A 21,964-nucleotide genomic window follows, 5' to 3' on the forward strand; every position below is an offset into this window, starting at 1 on the left:
ATCCTTGCATTTTTCGGTGTTAAACACCATGAGGTTCTCATCTGCCCATTTGCTGAGCTTGTCCAGGTCAGCCTGGATCGCCTGCCTGTCTTCTGGTGTGGATGCTTTGCCCCAAAGTTTGGTGTCATTGGCAAACTTGGCCAGTCCACTCCTGACTCCAATGTCCACATCATGAATGAAGATGTTGAACACTATGGGTCCAAGGACAGAGCCTTGGGGGACCCACTGGTCACAGGACACCATGATGAGTGACTTCCATCAATTACAACCCTCTGGGTCCAACCACGGAGCCAATTTCCCAGCCAGTGGATCATGGTGGACCCAAGGCCACAACTGGCCAGTTTCGCCAAGAGGTGATCATGGGATACCAGATCGAAGGCTTTTTCGAAGTCAAGATATATGACATCAATCTCTTCTCCCTTGTCCAGGTGATAGGTCACCCGGTCATAGAAGGAAATGAGATTGGTCAAGCAAGACCTACCCACAGCAAACCCGTGCTAGCTATCCCTTAGGATGTTGGCATCAGCCAGTCCATTAAGGATGGCCTGTTTAATAAACTTTTCTAAGATCTTCCCCGGGATAGAAGTCAGGCTGATGGGCCTATAGTTAGCCGGATCCACTTTCCTCCCTTTCTTGAAGATCTGCACCACATTGGCCTTCTTCCAGTCTTCGGGCACTACACCAGAGTGCCAGGAGTTCTCAGAGGTCTGTGCCAGGGGCTGGGCTATGATGCTCGCCAGCTCCTTGAGTACCCTAGGGTGTAGGTTGTCAGGGCCGGCTGACTTGAAGGTATCCAGCTTCTCAAGATGAGCTCATGAGCTCAGCATTGATGGCGGGCAGGGGATCTCCCTCACCTGGACTGCCGTGTCTCGTGGTGGGCATGGGTGTCCCATGGGACTGATGAAAGACAGACGCAAAGTACGCATTGAATAGGTTGGCTTTTTCCTGGGCATCGGTTGTCAGTTGCCCCATCTGGTTCAGCAGGGGTCCAATGTCGCCCTTTTCCTCCAGCTCCCCACTTATCTGAAAAAGGATTTTTGTCCTTGATGCTCGAAGCTAGTTGGAGTTCAGTTGCAGCCTTGGCCTTCCTGGTTTGCTCCCTGCAGGACCGGACCAGTGTAGAATAATCCTCCTTGGAGGTGAATCCCGTCCTCCATCTTTTGTAGGCCTTTCTTTTTAGCCTTAGCAGGTCTGCTAAATCCCTGGAGAGCCAGCAGAGCTGCCGTACCCTCTTGCTGCCTTTCCTCTGAGATGGAATAGACTTAGCTTGTGCATTGAGGATAGTTCCCTTGAGGAGCAACCACTCTTCTTGAACTCCCTTCTCCCTGGTGTCACGGCTCTTTAGGGCCTGACTGACAAGCCTCCTGAGCTTGTCAAAGTCGGCTTTCCTGAAGTCAAGGACTTCCGTGTTGCTGACTGACTTGCCAGCTTTACAGCAGATGGTAAAGGTGATCAGCTTGTGGTTGCCAACTTCCCATCATTACTAGGTCACCAATTACATCATCCCCAGTAGCCAGTACCAGGTCAAGCAGCGCTTTGCCTCTTGTTGGCCCATAGACTTCTTGAGTCAGGTAGAGGTCATCCACGCACAAGAGGAAGCTTTGTGACCACTCGGATTTTGCTGAGTGATCCTCCCACAAGATGTCCAGGTAATTGAAGTCACCCATGACCACCATGGTCCTGGAGCACATGGCCTCAGCCAGTTCCTGGGCAAACTCCTTGTCAAGCTCAGGACTTTGGGTGGGAGGTCTGTAGTGAACTCCCACCATTGTGTCCCCTGTGCCATGTTCCCCATGGATTTTAACCCAGAGGGTCTCCAGTCATCCACCCTGGTCACCAACATCAGCGTGCAAGGACGCATAGCTTTCCTTAACATAGAGAGCTACACCCCCGCCCCTTTTATCTACACAATCCCTCCTATACAGGGTATAGCCATCTATACACATGGTCGTCATGGGTGGAGTCCCACCAGGTCTCTGTTATCCCTATGACATCATAATTATTTGCATTGAACAGGAGGATGAGCTCCTCCTGCTTATTCCCCCAGCTCCTGGCATTTGTGTATAGGCAAGCAAGTGTCCCCTTAGGGCTCTTACCTTGCCCACAGATTGTACCAGGGCTGGGGCAGAGGTGGGCTCCCTTAAGTGCCTTGGCCCGCTGGCTTTGCAAGGGCTGCTCAGTGGGCCAGCAGTTGTGGTAGTCCCTCCCGTGCCCCAGTAGGCTTAGTTTAAAGCCCGGTGGAGCAGGTCAGCCAGCCTGGCTGAGAAGAGCCTCCTCCCCAGGGGAGAGAGGTGGAGGCCATCTCTTCCCAGCAGCTCGCTGCCTCTCTCACCAAAGAGTGGGCTGTGGTCATGGAAGCCAAAGCCTTCCCGATGACACCAGCACCGCAGTCTTTGGTTGACTACATGGATCCTCCTCTCCCTCCTCAGCCCATACCCCGAGACTGGGAGGATCAAAGAGAACACCACCTGTGCCCCCAGACCCTTTAGCCCCGCTCCCAGATCCCTGTAGCACCTCACGACCTGGCTGGGAGCGCTCCGAGCCGTGTCATTGGTGCCCATATGAATAAGAAGCATGGGATAGTGGTCTGTGGGCTGGAGGAACTTAGGGATCCTCTCCACCTCGGATGCGGGCCCCTGGGAAGCAGCAGACTTCCCAGGCTAAGGGGTCGGGGCAGCAGATTATCCCCTTAATCCCCTCAGGATGGAGTCTCCCACAGCAAACGCTTTATGTTTTGTCTTGGGGACAGCGGGGGCAGTAGCTGCAGTTGAGCCTGTGTTGCTTGCGGGAGCTGGCAACTTAGCAGGCTCTGTTGGAGCAGCAAGAGGTGCGTACCTGTTGCTAAGCTCTGGCGGGGCAGGGGTCATGGTGCGGCGGGCCTTAGGGCCCTTGACCACCTTGGTCCATGCCCCTGACTGGACAGAATGGGAGGTCCCGGAGTCCTGTGTTGTCCTGGAGGGAGACCATGGTCTACCCTCCGGCTCCTGGGGGACAAGGGCCTGGCAGTAAGAGCCTATCTCCTGCTCGCAGTCCCTGATGGCACGCAGTCTCTAGACTGTGGCCTGGAGCTCTTCCAGCTGGCGCGCCAGAGACCCCAGTAGGGAGCAGACGCCACAAGGGGAGGTGGTCATGCTCCCAGGCCCCAGAGCCTGAAAAAGGGACAGGCAGCTCAAGCAGCCGAGAGCCGGGGCTCCGTCTGCATGGAGCCTGGAACCATGGGCTCCATCTGGCTGTCTCTGAGGTGCCGGTGTGGGGGGGCCACAGAGCCTGAGGGGACCCTCGGAGTGCGGTGCGTGCCCATCTGCAGCCATGCCGCTGGCAGGCAAGCTGGGCTTGAGTCTATCTACCCTAGGGGGCTCACAGGCAGGGCCTCGGGTCTTCCCACGCACCCTCCTGCGCGAACTTAAGTAGCACTTAAAAGCATCTTAGAGAGTACAAACTTTTTTTTTTTTTTTTGCAAAAAATATATATTTATGTTTCTATACACACACACCTATAACATTACAGTTGTCTTGTGACTGATCTGGTTCACTTGACAGTCCATAAAACACATATCAACCATCATTTATCCCTGTTATAATAACCACAAGTGTGCATCTGCATATCTGCATGCCCAATGCTATCTTTTTTAACTGTCACAAACGTACAAAACCACCTCCGCTTTCTGTGTCCTCCTCTCCCTCCTTTCCCCAACCCCCATAACCCCTCCATTTCTTTGCCCAATCTTTAATCTATATCGTCTTCATCACTGTCATCTTCCTCTTCACTCACCCCTGCTTTGTTGCTATCATTGTCGTCCCCGTTGTCATTATCATCATTTTCTTTGGAGGTCTTGTTACTGAACATGCTATGCCAGTCTCTCCTATTCCATGCTTCCTCCACCACTGTCTCCACTGTCTTTTCTCGTCCTCACATATTACACCTACAGATCCCTCGCTCCCATTCTGATGCAGTCCTCAACTGGGAGGTTTGTGTACCTGTTCATGAGCAGGTTTCTGGCCTTCCACAGGGTGTTCCTGAAGCAGCAAATGAACTGGCCAAAGCAGGCTGTTGAGGACCCTGGCTACTTTGTTAGGTGTCTGAACAGCACCATCTCCTTGCTCAGGATCTTGATCCCTGCCACCATCATGAGTATGATTACACTCCTCCACACCTCTCTGGTGTACAGACAGTTCAAAAGGAGGTAATCAATCCTCCTTCCTCTCTACACCCACATGCAGAGCGCTCAGCAGGTTACCTGCCAGTTCAAACCTCTTGGTTCTTTCTGCAGGTCCTTGTTAAAGACTTTCTCCCATGCAGCCTTGCAGATGTCACCAGGGAGTAAGTCCACAGGAAACAATCTGTCCCTTGCCTTTGCCACCCCCTGCATCTTACGGTGATATTTCAGGGGTGTCAGGTCTTCTGTCACTCATATCTGCTCTGTAACTGTTCAAATACACTGTAGAACCATGGCAGTTCCAAGGTCCACGGGCACATGTTTGGCAGCATGTACACACCAGCATACTAGCAGTTACCCCGCTAGGAAATGCTTCACAAAGCAGACTGTTTTGGAGTCTGCCCCACCTGTCAGTTTCCAGATCTGTCTTATGCACTCAGCTCAAAGAAAAAGCTGCACTTTGACATCTACTTATATGGAGTACAAAGCGCTGCATGATATTAGTCCAAAGCCAGAAGGCTCATGATTTATTATATGGCTCATTGGACTGGGCTCCGACATAGTAAGTACTATGGGGATCTTGTGGCTGCCTGCAAATTCATCAAGGGGGGGGAGCAAGGAATGGGGGATGTTCCATTTACCAGGGCACCCTTTGGAGTCACTAGGAACAATGGCCACCAACTGACGGAGAGCAGATTTAGGTTGGACATCAGAAAGAACTTCTTCACAGTAACGGTTGCCAAAATCTGGAACGGGCTTCCAAGGGAAGTGGAGCTCTCCCCTACATTGGGGCTCTTTAAAAAGAGGCTAGACAGGTACCTGGCTGGGGTCATCTGACCCCAGTGCTCTTTCCTGCCCAGGACAGGAGGTCAGACTCCATGATCTTGATGAGGGCCCTTCCAACCCAAACATCCATGAATCTATGAACTCAATTCAATTCATGGCAACCCTACAGCTTAGCACTGCTCAGAATACATGTGTACTCCAAATACTCCCCACAAAGGAGCCATCTGCTAATTAGCCTCCCAAGCATGACTGGAACTGGGTGTTCATCAAGAGTCCTGGAATCCTGCAAAAATTTACATGCAGATGAGGCACATGGCAACCTGGTCTGGCTTCACCTCATTTGGGGTGGGGCCACATTAATTATATGCAACAACTGAGTGACAGACCAACAGAGCGATTCTGGGTAAACTGGGGCCCCATTTGATGATGTTTGCCAGGCATTTAAGGCTGGTAAAGCAAAAGGAATAATTGGAAATGGTAAAGAAAGGTGCAGTTCAGTTGTGGGAATGAAGAGGAAGTTGAAATGCATGTAATGTAGTAGTCTACCATGAAAAAAACAAAACAAAACCAGTTGGCAGTGAGGGGGACTGCACTTAATGAGTACTACCATACATGTTATTCAGATGGGTTGCACTAACTTATCCTTGTGGGAGATTCCCACCAGCACTTCTGGCACCAGGGGAGGATGTTGGAGCTTGCTCTGGCCTCTCCAAGTGCCAGCCTGATATTGCAGTACCTCCAAGCTCAGTGCTCGTTCCCTCCTAGAAGAACAACTGCCCGTTTGCTTGTTTTTTAAGGGCCACACAAAAAAAGGGTTCCCACCAGCATGTTAGCTTTTTGTCTGGGACCAACCTGGCAGGGGAGACTCCATGATCACCATCTAGGTAGTTTTCTGAGGGTGAGACCTATCCCTTGCACTTGGGGAAGGCTAACTCCTGCAAGTTGCTCCAAATGTGGGAAACTCAACTGCACAATTTTATGGTAATGTGGACTGCTTTCTTGCTTTCTCCCTGGCTTGCTCTTCAGCCTTCAGCTAGAAGCAAACAAGATTAGGGGGCATCTGAATCCCAAGATCCTCAGGCCTGCGGCTTGCAGGAAAGATGCTTGTCATGACTTTGGGGAGTATCTGAAGTCCCCAACCAATGGGGCTGGGAGGGAGGATACTTGTCCAGTGGTAGAGCCCCACAGACTTAAACAATTCAGCTCCCTGCTTTGTTGAATTTTGGAACTTGACTCTTGAGATCTGCGCAAGTGAATTTGGAAATGATTTAGCCCGTGAAACAACAACAACAAAAAAAGCATGTTTGCCCCATATATACTTTAGTCATGCTCAATGTTGGCTGCATTTAGTCAACTTCATAGCTGGTTTCCATTACTGATCACCTATGGCTTTAGCAGCAGTTCAAAGATAAGCAATGTATTTAATGTAGTTTCCTTGAATGAGAAAGTAAAATGAAGGCCATTTCTCCCCCATGGTGATTGGGATGGGAAAAACCTCATCATATAATTGAGTAAATAAAGTATTTATATACTGTATTCAAATCAGCACTCAATTTTCTTTTTGCCTTAGCAAAAAATTTTTCTTCTGCTCATTCACATTTTTGTGGCCATTTTCTATGCCCTCTCCTAACTTGCAATATCCTTAAAGTAATAACTAAATTAAACTTGGTATCCCAGTATCACTTTCACCCGTGTTGTATTGAGAAGAAAAGTCATTTTCCTACTCCTACTCCCGAGTTTATGAATCCAAAGACTATTAGTCATTTTAGTCACAGCACTGCACTTGCAGTCCATGTTCAGATGCTTGTCCATCTGAAATTCCTTTCCAGAGTATCCATTCTGTAGGTATGTTCCTAGATGTATAATTATGCATCTGATGTGAATGGTCTTTGACAAGCAATCCAGATCCCCCTGCGTGACTACCTTGTCGTTATCATCATGAATCAGTCTGCCAATCTTTGTCTCACCTAAAAATTGTATCAGTAATCATTTTATGCTTACTTCCAAGTTTATGATGAAAATGTTCAAGTGTTGGGGTCCTGTAGCAGTGCCTAAAGAAATCCACTACAAACACTCATAACTCTTCCCTACACCCATTACTCCCCACTATCAAGTATTTTTTAGGTCTGTCAGTTTGCTAGTTCTTAAATCCACTGCGTGCATCATGGATGTTATATAGTGCCATTTTTTTTAGATCATGAGAGGCCAATTTGCTCAGCACACCGCCACCAGCCTGGGCTCTGGCCATCCGCTGCTAGCCACAGAGCCCAGGCTGCTCCCAGCACACACCTGGAAGGCTGCAAGCCGCCCAAGCTCCATAGCTGGCAGCAACTACCCAGAGCCTGGGCCAGCTGCAGGGGTGGCACCAGCCTCTTCTGGTGGAATGGCAGGGCTGACGGGGTACCGTTCTGTGAGAAGGAGTAGGGTGGGCTCAGCTGTGTGGGGCAGGCAGCAGGAGCGCAGGTGGCACTGGGAAAGGTAGACTCAGCTGAGTGGGGCATGTGGCCACAGCCCAGGCAGTGCTGGAGGTGGCTACAGGGGGTGGGGGGGGCAAGTTTTGGGGTGGTTATAGCCACCCCCCCACACACCACCTTGTGCACCAGGCTCTGGAGCCTAGTGCACAGGAGCAGCGCTAGGTGGGGACTTGGGGGACTACAGTCACCCCAAAATTTGCCTTAGCCCCCCCTCGCCCTCCAGCAACACCCTGGCCACCACTACCCACCCCATGCAGCTGAGCCTTCCCTGGTCCCAACCAGGTGGTTAGTGCTTTTTTGTCTCTTCTTTTTTTCTATTTCTTCTTTTTCTTCCACCTCTTTCTCTCTCACTCTCCCACTCTCCTTTCTCTCTCTCATCACAACATGCTTAAAACATATAAAACAAAGGTAGTACGTGAAATTTTATTTATCACCAGGTTTAGAATATTTAGAAAACCTGGTATTTACTGTGAAAAATGCAGCAACATTTATGATTAACTATCTTAATATGCAGCGCATCCTGCTATGTACCCCCCACATCAGTTTTGTTTTTCTGGCATGCTGGCCCTCCAGCACCTTATAAGGTATACATCGCAGTTTTTTCAGCACAGACCAAAAATGCTGCCCACCCTGTTCTAGTTCATGTTGGGGCTGACAACATACAGCCTGAAGAACAACTGGATCCAGCTCACACCAGAAGAATCAGTAGTGGCAGCAGCAGCCAGGTAAGCTCTCCTCAGACCTGAGCCACGGTTAATACAGCCCAACACTTCAAAACCTTGCTGACTGCAGTTCTAGTTCTTTATCAGTTGAACTGAGTATCAGGTTTTCCATTTTTCTGTCTGGAACTGATGTCAGAATAACTGACCAGATCTTCCCATCTGCCCCTTTTTCAATGTGGGATAGCATTAACCCTCTTCCAGTCTTCTGAAAGTTTCCAAATGACTTAGTTTACAGTAACTTGAGTCTTTCAAGGTGCCTTTGCCCACACAAATCCCACTACAGATACATGAGCATTTTTCATGCACAAGCCCAGTATCTTTAACCAGCTGGGGACACAAGTGGCCATTACACCTTTATGCATCTTACAGAATGGACATAAAAGTGAACCTAAATGATCCACAGTTCCTTCATCAATATAGTTAAGGCCAGATGATTCAATGTGATTGCTACCAATATGACGTATCTGAGAGCAATCAGGTTTCTCATCTCTGCAAGGGGAATCTACTAGCCAGGGTACTAAATGAAGCATCTTTGCAGCAGGAAGGGGCTGCTGCCAAGGGGTTTCTCCATGTCAAGGTAGATCCTTATAGATCTTTTCCTTAGGAACAATTTAGGTGGGCCTCTTGAGCAACTTGTGTGAGCACAGAAACAAAACTATAGCTCGCAAACTAAGAAAGGAGAAAAACCTGGGAAAACAGAGATTTCCCCTTGAAGGCTGGCAGAGTTTCAGCATACAAGAGGTAGCTTGGGACTGAGGAGTGGGAGGAGGGTGATCAGAGGCACGGGTACATGTGCATGTGGCCAGCAATGCAGCCAGACAGTGTGGTGGAGAACAGTTCGCTGCAGGTAAGTGTACATGGGGAAGGAGGATTAGGTGACATATGGGAAGGCAGGAGGACATAGGAAACACGTGTGGGAGCTTGGGAGGGCATGTGCCCCCCTAGATTTCTGCACCCACAGCAGGGCACAGGGACTGCAGCCTGGCTGTATTGGCATGGGCAGGAGATGCCTCCACAGCCCAGTGGGCAGGACCCAGTGTGGAAGGATAGAGCGGAACAGGGAGGCTTGGTGTTGCTTTGGTGGCCATGAGGCTCCTGCCAGTGCACAGCTGTGCCTCCCCACTCCTGCCAAACAGGCAGGAAGTACCACATCTTGACAACCATGCTGGCGTGGCACTCCTTCCTGTACCGGATCCCACCTGTTGGGCCATGAAGGTGGCTCCTACCTGGTGCTAGTCCAGCCAGACTGCAGGCCCATGCTCTGTTATGGGCGCAGAATACTGAGGAGGCACGTGTCCCCCTATGCCCTCCCAACGTGTCACCTATGGCATCACCTATGCCCACACCCCCACCGCTTGCCCCACATACTCTTCCCTACACACTAATGGGCTGGGGGGGAGGGGGGAAATGAATGGACAGACCACGGATCAGGAGTGAGGGGCATTGGGAGGACTAAGGGGATACAGGTTGGGTGTGAAGGGAATCAGCACGGCTGAGAATGAGGGGCAACAACATGGGCTGGGCACTGGTATATCAGGGCTCCTCAGCACCACAAAACAGCTGGGTAGGCCACAGCTGGACCAGCATCCTGGTGAGTAAAAGGAGCAGGGAGAACTCTGATTTTCCATGATAAAAAAACCAAAATCAAACACCAAAATACATACATATTCAAAATTGATTTATTATAATAAATTGACGCATTGGTAGGCTTCCAAATTACTTTAAAATTGTAAATATAGCAAGAAAACATTGTGCTCAACTGATGTGGTGTTTCATTTTAATCTAGGAAAAACATGGACTTTGAGTTGTTTAATCAGACATTTCTGGACTTTTAATCAGAGAGCTTTGTATTATTTTTTGAGAGAGAAAACCAGGATCTTTGCTAGTCTCTTTCTGATACAACTTGAGCATCTTGGAGGTAAGAACGGAGGGAGAACATTCACTCCCTGACAGCCCATCCAAGTGTGAGCTGTCAGGGAGCCTGTCCCCTATCTTTCCCATCACCTGATTGGTAGTGGTAGGCAGGGGGGCATTTTTCTGAGAGGGGAACCCTCTTAGACTCCTGGGAAGGTTTCTGCCACAGGAAGAGAGCTCCCACGTGATGCACTCCTTCAGTTTAACCCAGAGGTGTACAGCAGGAGGCAGATGCAGACTGGAGACCTCCTAGAGCCCTAGGATATTTCCAGCACTGAGAGAATTTTGCCCTTCTTCCCATACTGTCCATCAGCTGATTGACAGAAGAGGCAGGGAGACCATTCTCCTGTAAAGGAAATCCTCCTGGAGTCCCATAAGGGTTCCCACCATAGGAGAAAAGCCCCCACCTGTCTACACCAAGTTTTTGTTTTATTTATGTATTCTGTCTGTTAATCACATTAAAGCAGGGGTGCTCAACTTGTGGCCCATGAAACCATGGCATCTGGCCCATGGGGATCCCATAGGTCTTCCCATAGGTCAGGAAAATTGGTGGCAGAGGAGCAGTGGTAATCAATACTGTCAGCCTCCCCTACTACCAAATTCCTGAGGCCAGTTCAGCCTTATGAGGGCCAAGCCACACCCCCCCACACAGCATGCTCAGTTGCACCACACCCCCTTCCTCCCCACTCCCACAGGGCTGGCTCAGGGCCAGGCCAAGCCCCCTTCCCCCTACCACACACAGGTGGATCAGGCAGGGCTAGGCCAGGCCAGGCTACAGCCCCTGCCCTGCACTGAATCAGACCCCCCAGGTTCAGACCTGTGGAGGGTCAGAGCACTGTCCATCTGGCCTGAGGAGGAAAAACGTTGGGCACCACTGCATTAAAGCCTCATGGAGGATTTTCCTTCAGTGAAGATTGTAAATTATAGAAGTATTTTTAGCAAAGAAAGTGCAACATATTTGCAAAGACAGACATATGCAATTCTTAGAGGAATACAATATTTGTTTCCAAATTGCATAAACAGCTGAAGAAGACTGGCACATTAAAAGATGCAATTTGTCAGTGGGTCTATTCATTGCACAAAATAGGTACACTGGAGCCAGATTCCATCTTGCATTCTAAGGTGAAAGTTTGGAGAAGGGGGCAGGAGCAAAGATAACTATTTGCAACCCCTTTGCAGCTTAGCCCATAAGCATTGGTCAGAGAAACTCCAAAGCTTGCAGTAATGTTATGGAGCCATCCTTTCATATCCTGAAAGTCCCTATGCTGTTGAATGCAAGAAGGAACAATACTAAATCAATACACCAAGAATTACTCTGCATGGGGATCCAGGCTACACATGGAGACTCTCAAGCTGAAAAAAAATTCACTTAGTTTTAGCCCCTTTGATATCATAAAAGTCCTGGACTGGGTTGCAGAATCAGTTCCTGAGACTCACTGATTTTGTATTCTGTAAGCGCTCAATAAATCCACTGACTTAAAATGGAAATTTTGGATGCATGAGAAAAACCATATTAGCTACTATACCGTATCTGGAAAAACATCCTATATTTAGTCATTCAAATTAAGTTAATACATCAATGTGAAAATTTTTACTTACATAGCAAAAACAACCCCAGAATTTTGAAAGGAATTGGGGGTACGTGTGTAGAATCAAGATGATAATCCATTCTATCAAGTATTTTACAGATGCTTGATTGTTCTCAAATCCAGCTTGAAGAATCTTGTCAAGAGTCTCAGTCAAAAAATTCTAAATAAAAGAAAATTAGACAATAAAGTAATGTATTCTTTTTTAAACTGAAAGGAAGTTTCAGAATGTTGCTAACCTTGAAGACCAAATTTTACAAGGATATTTCTACCTAAGCGGGGCAGGGAAGCTCACTGGGCTGGTATGTAGTAGTGCCGGGCACTGCGCGAGCTTTCCCACCCCGCAGAGGTGCACCACTGCTCTCACCATGCTCCTGGGAGGCAATGGCACTCTGTCACCACGCACCCGCACATACCCCCTAGGACTGGTCCAAGTACCCCCGGGGTACACATACATCCAGTTGACAACTCCCGACTTAGATGCATCCAATGTCTATATATTGTATGTTCAAAGTGTGACAATGTAATATGCAATGGGAGTTCAGAAAGAAGTATGCTGCAGAACTGCTGTTTCAGTCTTACCGGCCAAATCTGTTAACCTCAACGCAGTAGAAAGTGTGTTTTTTAAAACCATATGATAATATTTTAAGGAAAGGAAAGGAAGTACTGTTTATATTTAAAAGATAAAACTGAATCAACAAAATGCATCTTATTTGCAAACAATCACTGTTTTATATAACTATTTATAGCTAATATAATATTGAGCATTACCTGTAATAGGGTAGTGATACATGAGTGTTCTATTATTAAAACTGTATTGCACTGCAGTACATTTGGGTCATCATTCTTCCTCTTCTAAGGACTGAACATAGCACCTGTACAATGCTAACAGTTTTCACTGATCTTTAAGATGGCTTCTGGAGCTATATTTTAGACAGAACAGCCCACTGTATTTTTAATCATTTTGACAGTTTACTCAAGCTATGCCAGGTATTCCATTAAAAAGAAACAAATCCAAACAAGTGCTGCCGTTTTAAAAAGCGATTCCTAAACAATCTTAGCATCTAAAAATGTAATATTTTTATTAAATGAAAACCAGCAGTTAACGCAGTTATTGGAAATATGGGGTTTAAGAGCACCAGTCACTCCAAACTTTTAGATACGTGAGTATTCATAATTCAAGGGCTGTAAATAGATCCAACCTAGTCACTAGGGCTACGAGAAACAGCACCGCTTCATTTCGACTTGTGTTTTGCCATTTTGAAGGGACAGTGTTTCATTTCGCTATTTCGAAGCACCGTTCCATTTTGTTCTGTCGAAGCTGTTTTGCTATTTTGACACATTTTGAAGTCTCACCCATAGGCTATAATGGGAAATCACAAAAATGCCTACAACTTTTGCCATTTCCTAATTCGAATGAAAACAGCAGGGATGGTAGCCCCTACTGAGGCCACAAAGCCTACCAAGTTTCAAGGAGATAGGCGGAGGGGTTTCTGGGAAACTGCACCTCAAGGTGCTGACGAGCAAAACTTGTGTCACGTGTGTGTATTATGGTGGAGCGAGGTAAAAGCAGCAGGCATGGTAACCCCTTGAAACCTGCCAAGTTTCAAGGAAATGGGTGCAGGGGTTTCAAGGAGATGGGCGCATAGGTGTTGAGCTGCTGGAAGACACGGCTCAGTAAGCTGACCCAAGGCACAGAGAAAGCTCAGTTCAAACAACGCTTTTTATGCTGTTTTTCCGTCCCTCCCTCACAGCATGGGATTGGAAGGGACTTTGGGGAAGTATCAGTCACTGGCCAGCTACATGTTCAATATGAGAGCAGTCCTTCCCCCCTACTTCCCCCTCCCTCTCCTTAGTTTCTGTTTAGCTTCAAGCCTAGTCACCTCCTTGTGCCTAAGCACAGCCCTCCACAGAACTGGAACTCATGTACAAGTTCCAACATTACTACTGTGCATGCAGATAATTGTAACAGCCAGCCTTAATTTAAAGAGATAAGCATTCAAAACACAGGTGGTCTAACAGAATTTTCTTACTATAAAAGTCAGCTAACATGTAATTTCATGTTGCAGGAGTCAGGGTTGCATCACGTAAGACTTTGCAAATAATCAAACCAGATGGAATAATTTAATAATGCATTTAATTTACTAAACATAACTCTAATTTAATATATAGTTAGAAACCTTCTAAAAGTCCTAACACCAAAAAATCAGAAATAATAAGGGTAATACCTGATCTAGCTTTGGTAAAAGAACCAACAGTGTCTGCCACAACCGGTTTTTAACTCTGTGCTGTAAAGAGTTTGCATAATAACGTGTTCTAGTTTTGGATATCAGTTCATCCTGCGAAGAAATGCAACATAAGAAGAAATGTTTTAAACCTGTAAAATTAAAAAAAAATGGAACACTATATACGTAAGTATTGTCTACTAAAATATTATTTTGAATTAAGCAAAATGTATTATCTTAAGTTTTTGATTCTTCAGAATTGTAGTTTAAACAACACACAACATAAAGGGAGCCAGTAAAAACATTAAGCAAGCTAGTAGCATATTTTTGTCTTTGTAAGAGCATACAAATCTTGTGTGTCAAGATGACAATCTTACTTTGAAACAATGTTTCCAAAGATGATCCAAGAGCAGTACCTAGAGCAGTGGTCTCCAAACTTTTTTTTGATCGTGCAACCCTATCAGTAAAAAAATTGAGCACGCACCCCCAATATATGTATATTTATATAAACAGAAATAGAAGTTCTAACATTTTCTTCCCGCACCACAATGGATCGCCATGTGCACCCCACTTTGGAGACCACTGACCTATAGCACACAAAAAATGTAAACAGAGAATCCTAGACAGAAACCCCTACTTACAGGGATGCACAGGTAAGAATCCATGCTCTACTTTAGGTTTAGGAGTTTGAAAACTGAGTTCAGCATTAACATGTTTGCAATTACTCATCTCTTGAATCTGAATCAGTTGCAAACTAGTTAAAACAGATATTAACTGGGATTCATCAACAAAAAATGACAGGAGAAACATGACAGAAAAAGAGTTGTACACAGCTTGTTTATGTGGCTTTAGGTCAGGTAAGTATTTCTATATATATTCTGCATTATATCATTAAATATTTTATTGCAAGGACTATTTCCTTGACTAATTTTTTATAGTATTGTGGTAGCTCAGTTATTATAATGGAACACAAACTTAACTTTTTATTTAGCTCATCTTATTTTTTTCACACAGTAATAGGGAAGGTCTGGCTACCTGAATGCTTAAAACAGAACTGCGCCATATTTCTTTGAGCAAGCCACTGACAGATGAGATTGAACCTGGAAACTCTCTGGACCTAAAAGCATAAGCTTCTACTGCCTGAACTTCAAGACCCAGCTCTGTTACTTCTTATTGTTGCAGTAGCCTTGTTAATCTCCATCTCTTTCAGGCAACAGACAGGGAGAATTGTTGATTACACTATGATCACCATTCTCAGCAGCATTAACTCAGCCTGTCAATAAATCAAAGAAACCACCTCATCCCTCACATCCTCTCAATGCTACTTCCCCTAAGCCTTCTTAAATAAATCAGTTTCGGATCATGTCCAGATCATCACCCAGTCTGGGCCATTTCACACTGAAAAACGAACAAGTTCCAGGGTTCTGAGACTTTCAAAAACTGTGCTGCATGAAGCCCTTTTGTATAACAAAGAGAATCCAACTCAAGCATTTCTGATGAACAACTGAGGTTTCTATACCTGTGGGTACTGTTTGGAATTGAGATAAAAATAATAAAATCAGAGACATTCAACTTTTCAGCAATGAAATAATGAACAATCTGCTATTACAATCTGTAGTTTTTAAGAGCTAGAGAGCTGGATCCTACAGCTAAATTTGCCATGGTAGAAGCATCAGACCTGTGCTACAAAGTAAAAAAGTTCATATTTTATGGCCAAACAAGTGCTCCAAGCAACAATTTAAAAATCTGAACTCAGACCTTCAGCTGTGGCATTCTATACACAATTCCACAAGCTGGGGACATAGCCCTCGACTCCTACACACACTTACGTCCAACTTTGACCTTTATGCCAGTAAAACGCAAATGCAGAAAAATGGGAATAACAGAGATGATCATGGACAAAAAGCTATTCAAAATATTAATGAATATTCAGATAATTTTTAGCTGTAAAACACTGGGGCTGGAAGAAAAGAAGTGAACATTGGATTTTCCCCCTCACCCTACCAAGATGGAATGGACAGACAAGTGAGTGCATCTATCTGGAATTTAAGTTTACACAACAGGTCTGTAAAGCTGTAAAAGAAAATAAACAATAGTTCAAAATAACAATCCCCAAGGATGGCTCAACCTAGCTTAGGAGTGAAGTTCCCAAAGTAGCTTTAAGCTACCATTGTATTCTTTCATCTTTAATCCAGCTGTCCACTACTCCAGTTCCTGAACAGAAATTAGAGCATCTTAAAGATTAAGCGTCAAATTACACCAACGGGATCTCTCACCATGTGCGGTGGTACACGGAAGGTACAGGCTCAGCCCCAAAAGTAACTACCAGAAAGGAACTTTCATCGGAGTTTAAAGCATCACCAAAGGGTCTTCCTAGACATGGGTGATGTTCTGGTGGCAAATACATCAGCTCCTGATTAGCCTTGTGCCTTGCTGAGGCAGAAAACAGTTCTGGTGAAGATTAGGATTATACCCATCCCAACCCCAACAGAATATTATTGTTTTATTATAATCTATTAGCCAATCTTCAAGGAAATGCCTACCCACAACCTACAGCTTACCAGACATAACACGTACTACATAACATGTTAAAAAGTGCTGATTTTGCCTTGCTGTTCCCAGAGTACAAGCAACCAAAATACAGATTCTCAAGCCAGTGATGCTTCTGATTGGAGTGCAATAAACTCAAAATAGCCCACCACAAACAGAGTAACAAGCCAGAACCTGGCTATTCAGACTGCTTCAGTTCTCGCTGAATAAACGCTGATCTCACCTTTTGGCAAAAATATAGCCAAAAAATAGTCAAACCACAAAAACAAGGGTTTTTGTAGAGGCAAAAAGGTATAGAGACACATAGAAGTAAAAGCTATGTATGGTTTAAAAGGAGGTTTTAACCATTTCACAGTATTACTTTAATTGTCAGTATCTTATATTTCAACTAATCATTAGTAGAATGCATTTTAAAAAAATAAATATTTACTTTATCAAGGAGTTTGGTGACAAGGTCTTCTACAAATATCTTGTGCGAGTTATTAGATTCATCCAACAAACACAGGAATTTGATGACACAAATTCGCACATAATGCTCATCTCGGTTCGTACTGTAAAACAGTTTAATAACAAAAAAGGAGAATAAAGTTATTTACAAATGAGCACTATAGAAAAAGCAGAGTTGAAAGGGATTTTATAAGGTCACCTAGCCCAGTCCCCTGTTGGATCATCTCTGACTACACCATCTGAGCCAAGTATAGGTTAAGTAAAGATTAAGTGATATAGCCCATGGGCCAGATCCAGCCCACAGAGGAGCTTTGTCTGGCCCGCAAAGGATCCCTCAGTCCCACCTGGCCCATAGGCCACCACAATAATACTACCTCAGTATTATTTTAAAAGGATATAGCTATTTACATATGCAGGTGAATACCTACATTTTGAAGAGTCACAGGTTTCTAGGTTTTCCATGCAACAACTGAAACACCTACTATAGTTAGGGACCTATGTAAAATGCACTTTTGCAGAAACTGTAAAAAAAAAAGGCAATCATTTGCAAAATTAACTTAAAAAATATTTAATAAAAATAAAACATAGCCCACCTGGGAGGAGAAGGCACTGGCTGACAGGGTGACATGAAGCCAAGATGGCAGCCACCCTCTCGTTCCCCCACCCCCTGGGGCCTCTCTGCCAATCAGTGGCAAGGGAAGGGGCCACCACCAGGAAGTGCCCATGAAAATCAGCTCTTTGTGCTGCAACCAAGCTGCAAAAATTCTTTTATCTGGTGGTGAATTAACTACACAATGAATTACAAGGATGGAGTACATCTACAATTATAGAACTGGAAAAAACACATCCTGACAGTCTTCCAAGTTGGAATTAACAAGGGAAGTGTAAGTAGGTCCCTAGCAATGGTGGGTGGGTACCACAGAGAAAAGGAAGTACATCTGACACCAAAGACCAAGTACTTGTACGGCCCTAAAGCTTTATGTAGTAAAACTGCCATATTTACTCAAATTTAAGATGAGCCCCCAGTGGTGTTAAGTTTCCATGTACAGAATTTAACTATTGAAGGGTTGTCTTAAATCTGTCCTCAACTGTTGCAGCAGAGCACACAGGCAATGGGAACAGGCAACAGGCGAGTCAAGTGGCTCAATCCCTGCACCTCACCCCCTGTCAACTATCTTCCCTATGTGCCTGTGCACCTTATCCACTGCCCCCTGAAGTACATGTCATTTTCCCCCCCTTCTACCTGCCCCCAGTACCTGACCCCTTAAGTGCCTACCCCTACAGCTCCATCCCTACTTTGGCCTGTGGCACATGGTTGCTCCAACCCAAACCCTGGAGCAAGAAGTGGGGTGGGTAAGCAGAGGGGCACATGACAGACACCTTGTTTTACATTCGAGTAAATACAGTAAACTACAAATGCTCAGAACCAGAGTTCAAAGGTTTGTCAATCAATTACACTGAAAAGTTACCATATACAATGTGATTTCTTTCAGTTGTGTGCATCTGACAGCTTACTTACTTAAAACTTCTATTTTTCTATAGCAAGAACAATACATTTTAAAAATTATAGCTGCCCACTGAATTTGGCTTCTGTGACAGCCATTATTCTATCCCTGCTTTCCATACTCATGAACTCATCAACCAACTCAAATATCACCATTCTCTGATCTCTACTGTAAGTTTTTTGACCACGCAACGTAAGACTACTCCTGCAGAGGCTTATGAACATGAGTAGTTTTATTGACAACTGCTCGCCTGTATAAAAAGATATGCTTGCACGTAAATTTTTACAATAAGAAGGCTCAAGAAAGTTAGTCATTAAAAATTATTCATACTTAAATTGTGATACGCCAAAAGTGTGGTCTAGAAAAGACTTAGAAACTTGACATTCAGAATTAAAGGTCAGTTTTAACTTCCTCTGCTGCTTAGCTTTATAAAAAAACACATCATCTGTGTCGTTTAAAATGGGTATATTATTAACGTCAAAGGGATATTATAAAATTTCAATTAATACTCTTAATATGAAGTCTTCAAATGAAAGGCTGCGAATGCAAACAGTCATATTGCATTTGTTAACTAAAATTCCTATATAACTAGCATGCGAATTATGACTTACGGAATTTCGGAAACTTCAGTAATTTGTAGAAAAGAATTATCCTTACAAGGTGAGTTAAATGAGTTTTTCCCAACCACTAAGAGCTGCCAGCAGCAGTATGTGCATGAAATGTGAAGTTTATTAATGTGCTCATAAGAATTTGGCTTCAAAAGAAAAACAATATAATTCCAAGTCTCAACATCAGTGAAGGATGCAGTACATAATATTACATATTACAAAGCCTATTTTTTTTAATGCTTACCTTTCTGTGACAACATTTGCTGCACAATTATCTCCAAGATTTTCTACAAAGGCATGTACATCCTGAATAAGTCTTTTCATATGAAAAATTATGCAAAAGAGAATGAGAATATAAAATTAGGAAACTAGGAAACAAAAAAACAGATTCTAAATCCGTTACCTATTTCAATGGAAGCCAACCTTTTTGGCATGTGTCATTAATTAGTCACGCACTCTCAAGTATCACTGCAATCCCCTTTATCTGCTCAATCTACTGTTCTTTTTTGCTCCCAGCCTGATCCGATGCATTGCTTTCAGCTTTCTGCCTTGTCTGCCACTGTGCTGCCTGTTCCCTCCCCAGTCTACCAAGTACCACACATGAAGGTTGCCTCTGCCACTTGTGGTATGTGTACTGTGGTATGTGGACTGTCCACCCCAACCTATTTTGTAACAAATACTAGAACACAAAATCACAGCCATAATGCAAAGCTAGTATTTTTATACCTTTGATCTCGCCGGAATACAGTTCCAAAGATACAAGCCTCCATAAGAAGTTCACTGTATTCTCCAGCATTTAAGAAGGGATTCTCTGAAATGTGTGTGTCATCAGAAGTAGAAAGTACCCAAGACTGACAGCAATAGCCAAGTACTATATTAAAGACTCCTGTCCTTGTAGTGGACATTTCAATTAGTCTGCTTATCATCTGAGAAAGGGATCAAAAAGAGAGAAAGAAGAGAGATCAAAATTTAAATTCCTAATAAAATATGTACATTCTCTGAGTGTACTGCAGTAGTATTCTAGTACGCTGGGTTTTCTTCTCGCCTGCATCCAAGATCTGCTCGGCATGTTGGGTATCAGGGATGTCATATAGCCAGTTACAAGTCCCTGATCTGTAAGTTTAACTGGGTAATAACCAGGGATTCTTGTTTTCTCCAATTAAAAAAAAAAAAATCCCCAAATTTCAAGTAAAAACAAAATAACCCAAAATACACATTTGTCCATGATCAAAATGAAACACCACTAATACATAGATACATATAATCTACACATTAGTGGTGTATGACATTTAATTTTAAAATTGAGGAAAAGTGTGAATTTGGGATTACTATTTTTTTAACCTGAAAATTGGGGATTTTTTTTTTTTTTTAATCAGAGAAAACCAGGCTCCCTAATAATGACTGCTCCATCCATACGTACACATTTTTATATAACAATCCGATTTTAACATATATGGAGTCTCATGTATTTATCTGAACTTCAAATAACTGAAATAAATGAATCTGAGTTTATTTCAATGGGTGGATATGCTTGGCACTGGACACTTAACATACCTAATGGAGAGATCTTATTTCTAGTCCCAAACACATTTATTTGTACATGTCTAAAGGCATCTTTCACAATTTATGTAAAGGTTTAAATCCACAGAGACCTTAAAGTTAAAACATTTGAATTACTCAAATGAAAAACAATTTCCATAACATGTGAAAATACTTTCCCCCCACTTTGACATTTCAAACAACTGAATACATTTTCAGTTTTTCCATAAAAACAATATACAAACATTCATAACTGTCTGGATTCAGTTTAAACGCAAGAAATTTCACGCCTAAAAAGCATAAGTCTTTTAAAAAAATTAAAGGAATTTAGAAAGGAAGCAGCTCAGCTGTGGCCAATGATATCTAATTATCATTTCTTCTGAGAATGGCGTAGCAAACCATAATAAGATTTAGAGATGGCAAGATAATTTATGAAATAAGGCCATTTAAAAAAAAAAAAAAGACAGTTCTTTGTTCCTATTATACAGCCAGTCACTTTCACATATGAACTTGTCTTTTGTAAACGAAAAAAACTGTGAATTCCTAATAAGAACTAAGCTACCTCAAAAGAAGGCTTTTTAATTAACTTTTGGATCATATTCTAAAGGGGAGTATCTTTCATGTAATTTAATCATTCTAGAAATATTTCCTAACATACTTACAAAAAAATCCAAACATATTAAACTTTCTTTACAAAATGCAAAGAAGATGGTTGTTGGAGGGAACTAAATTGTTGTCCTCTGATTTGCAAAAAGCAATCATTTGGCTCAGTAGTTTAAAAAGGATTTTCAATTCCCTCCTGAGACAATAGGGTGAGAACCCATCCCATAAAAAATAAGTTTAAAACCTTGAACAAATAACATCAATATGGACACAAGGGGGAAAAAGGAAAACACAGAGGAAATAAAAAATAAGCAAAGTGCTTTGAGCACCTCTATGGAAGCCCTTCTACATTTTATTAGAAAAACCACCCATTTTTAGCTCAAAACACCCATGCCCACTTTTGGCTAGTGTTAAAAGGCCAAATGAATGCACTGTAGCACACTGAATGCACTGTAGTACGTGGACATTTTACACATTTTAGCTGCATTTCCTAAGCTAAAAACTATATGTATACCGTACAGGAATCACTGGCAAGGAGCACTGCCCAGAAGTGAGGTACGTATGTATGTAAATTGACACCTACTTAGGACTTTTATCTTCATTTCCTTATGAAGGTGTACAAAGTAGCTCGGACCAGATGCCTTTAGTTATGTGACTTTCATTACCTCCTTGATGCCTGTGGTCATTGTATGTCCCACTGGAGACAATGGGATAGATGTCACAGACTCAAGACTCTCAACAATAGCTCAATTTTATACCTTGACATGGATGTGTTTAACACTAAGACAATAGCTACAAATATTTAAACAAATGATATGGTGGGGGGTAGGAAGGAGAACCCAGAATGGC

General features: G+C 43.8%; 1 protein-coding gene across 2 annotated transcripts in view; it reads right to left on the reverse strand.

The window, feature by feature from the left end:
* The window catches only part of TARBP1 (tRNA guanosine 2 -O-methyltransferase TARBP1), an 84,399-nt gene that overhangs the window by 21,740 nt on the left and 40,695 nt on the right, over positions 1-21,964 (reverse strand). For both annotated transcript variants that reach the window (XM_090044314.1, XM_090044304.1), the window contains exons 18-22: positions 19,700-19,899; positions 19,218-19,289; positions 16,844-16,964; positions 13,867-13,977; positions 11,652-11,801 (exon numbers count right to left, since the gene is read on the reverse strand). In XM_090044314.1, coding sequence (XP_089900440.1) covers positions 11,652-11,801; positions 13,867-13,977; positions 16,844-16,964; positions 19,218-19,289; positions 19,700-19,899 — 654 coding nt within the window. The remainder of the gene's footprint in view (positions 1-11,651; positions 11,802-13,866; positions 13,978-16,843; positions 16,965-19,217; positions 19,290-19,699; positions 19,900-21,964) is intronic.

This window comes from Crocodylus siamensis, chromosome 1, assembly GCF_052110815.1.
Source record: "Crocodylus siamensis isolate JL-2025a chromosome 1, ASM5211081v1, whole genome shotgun sequence".
NCBI lineage: Eukaryota > Metazoa > Chordata > Crocodylia > Crocodylidae > Crocodylus > Crocodylus siamensis.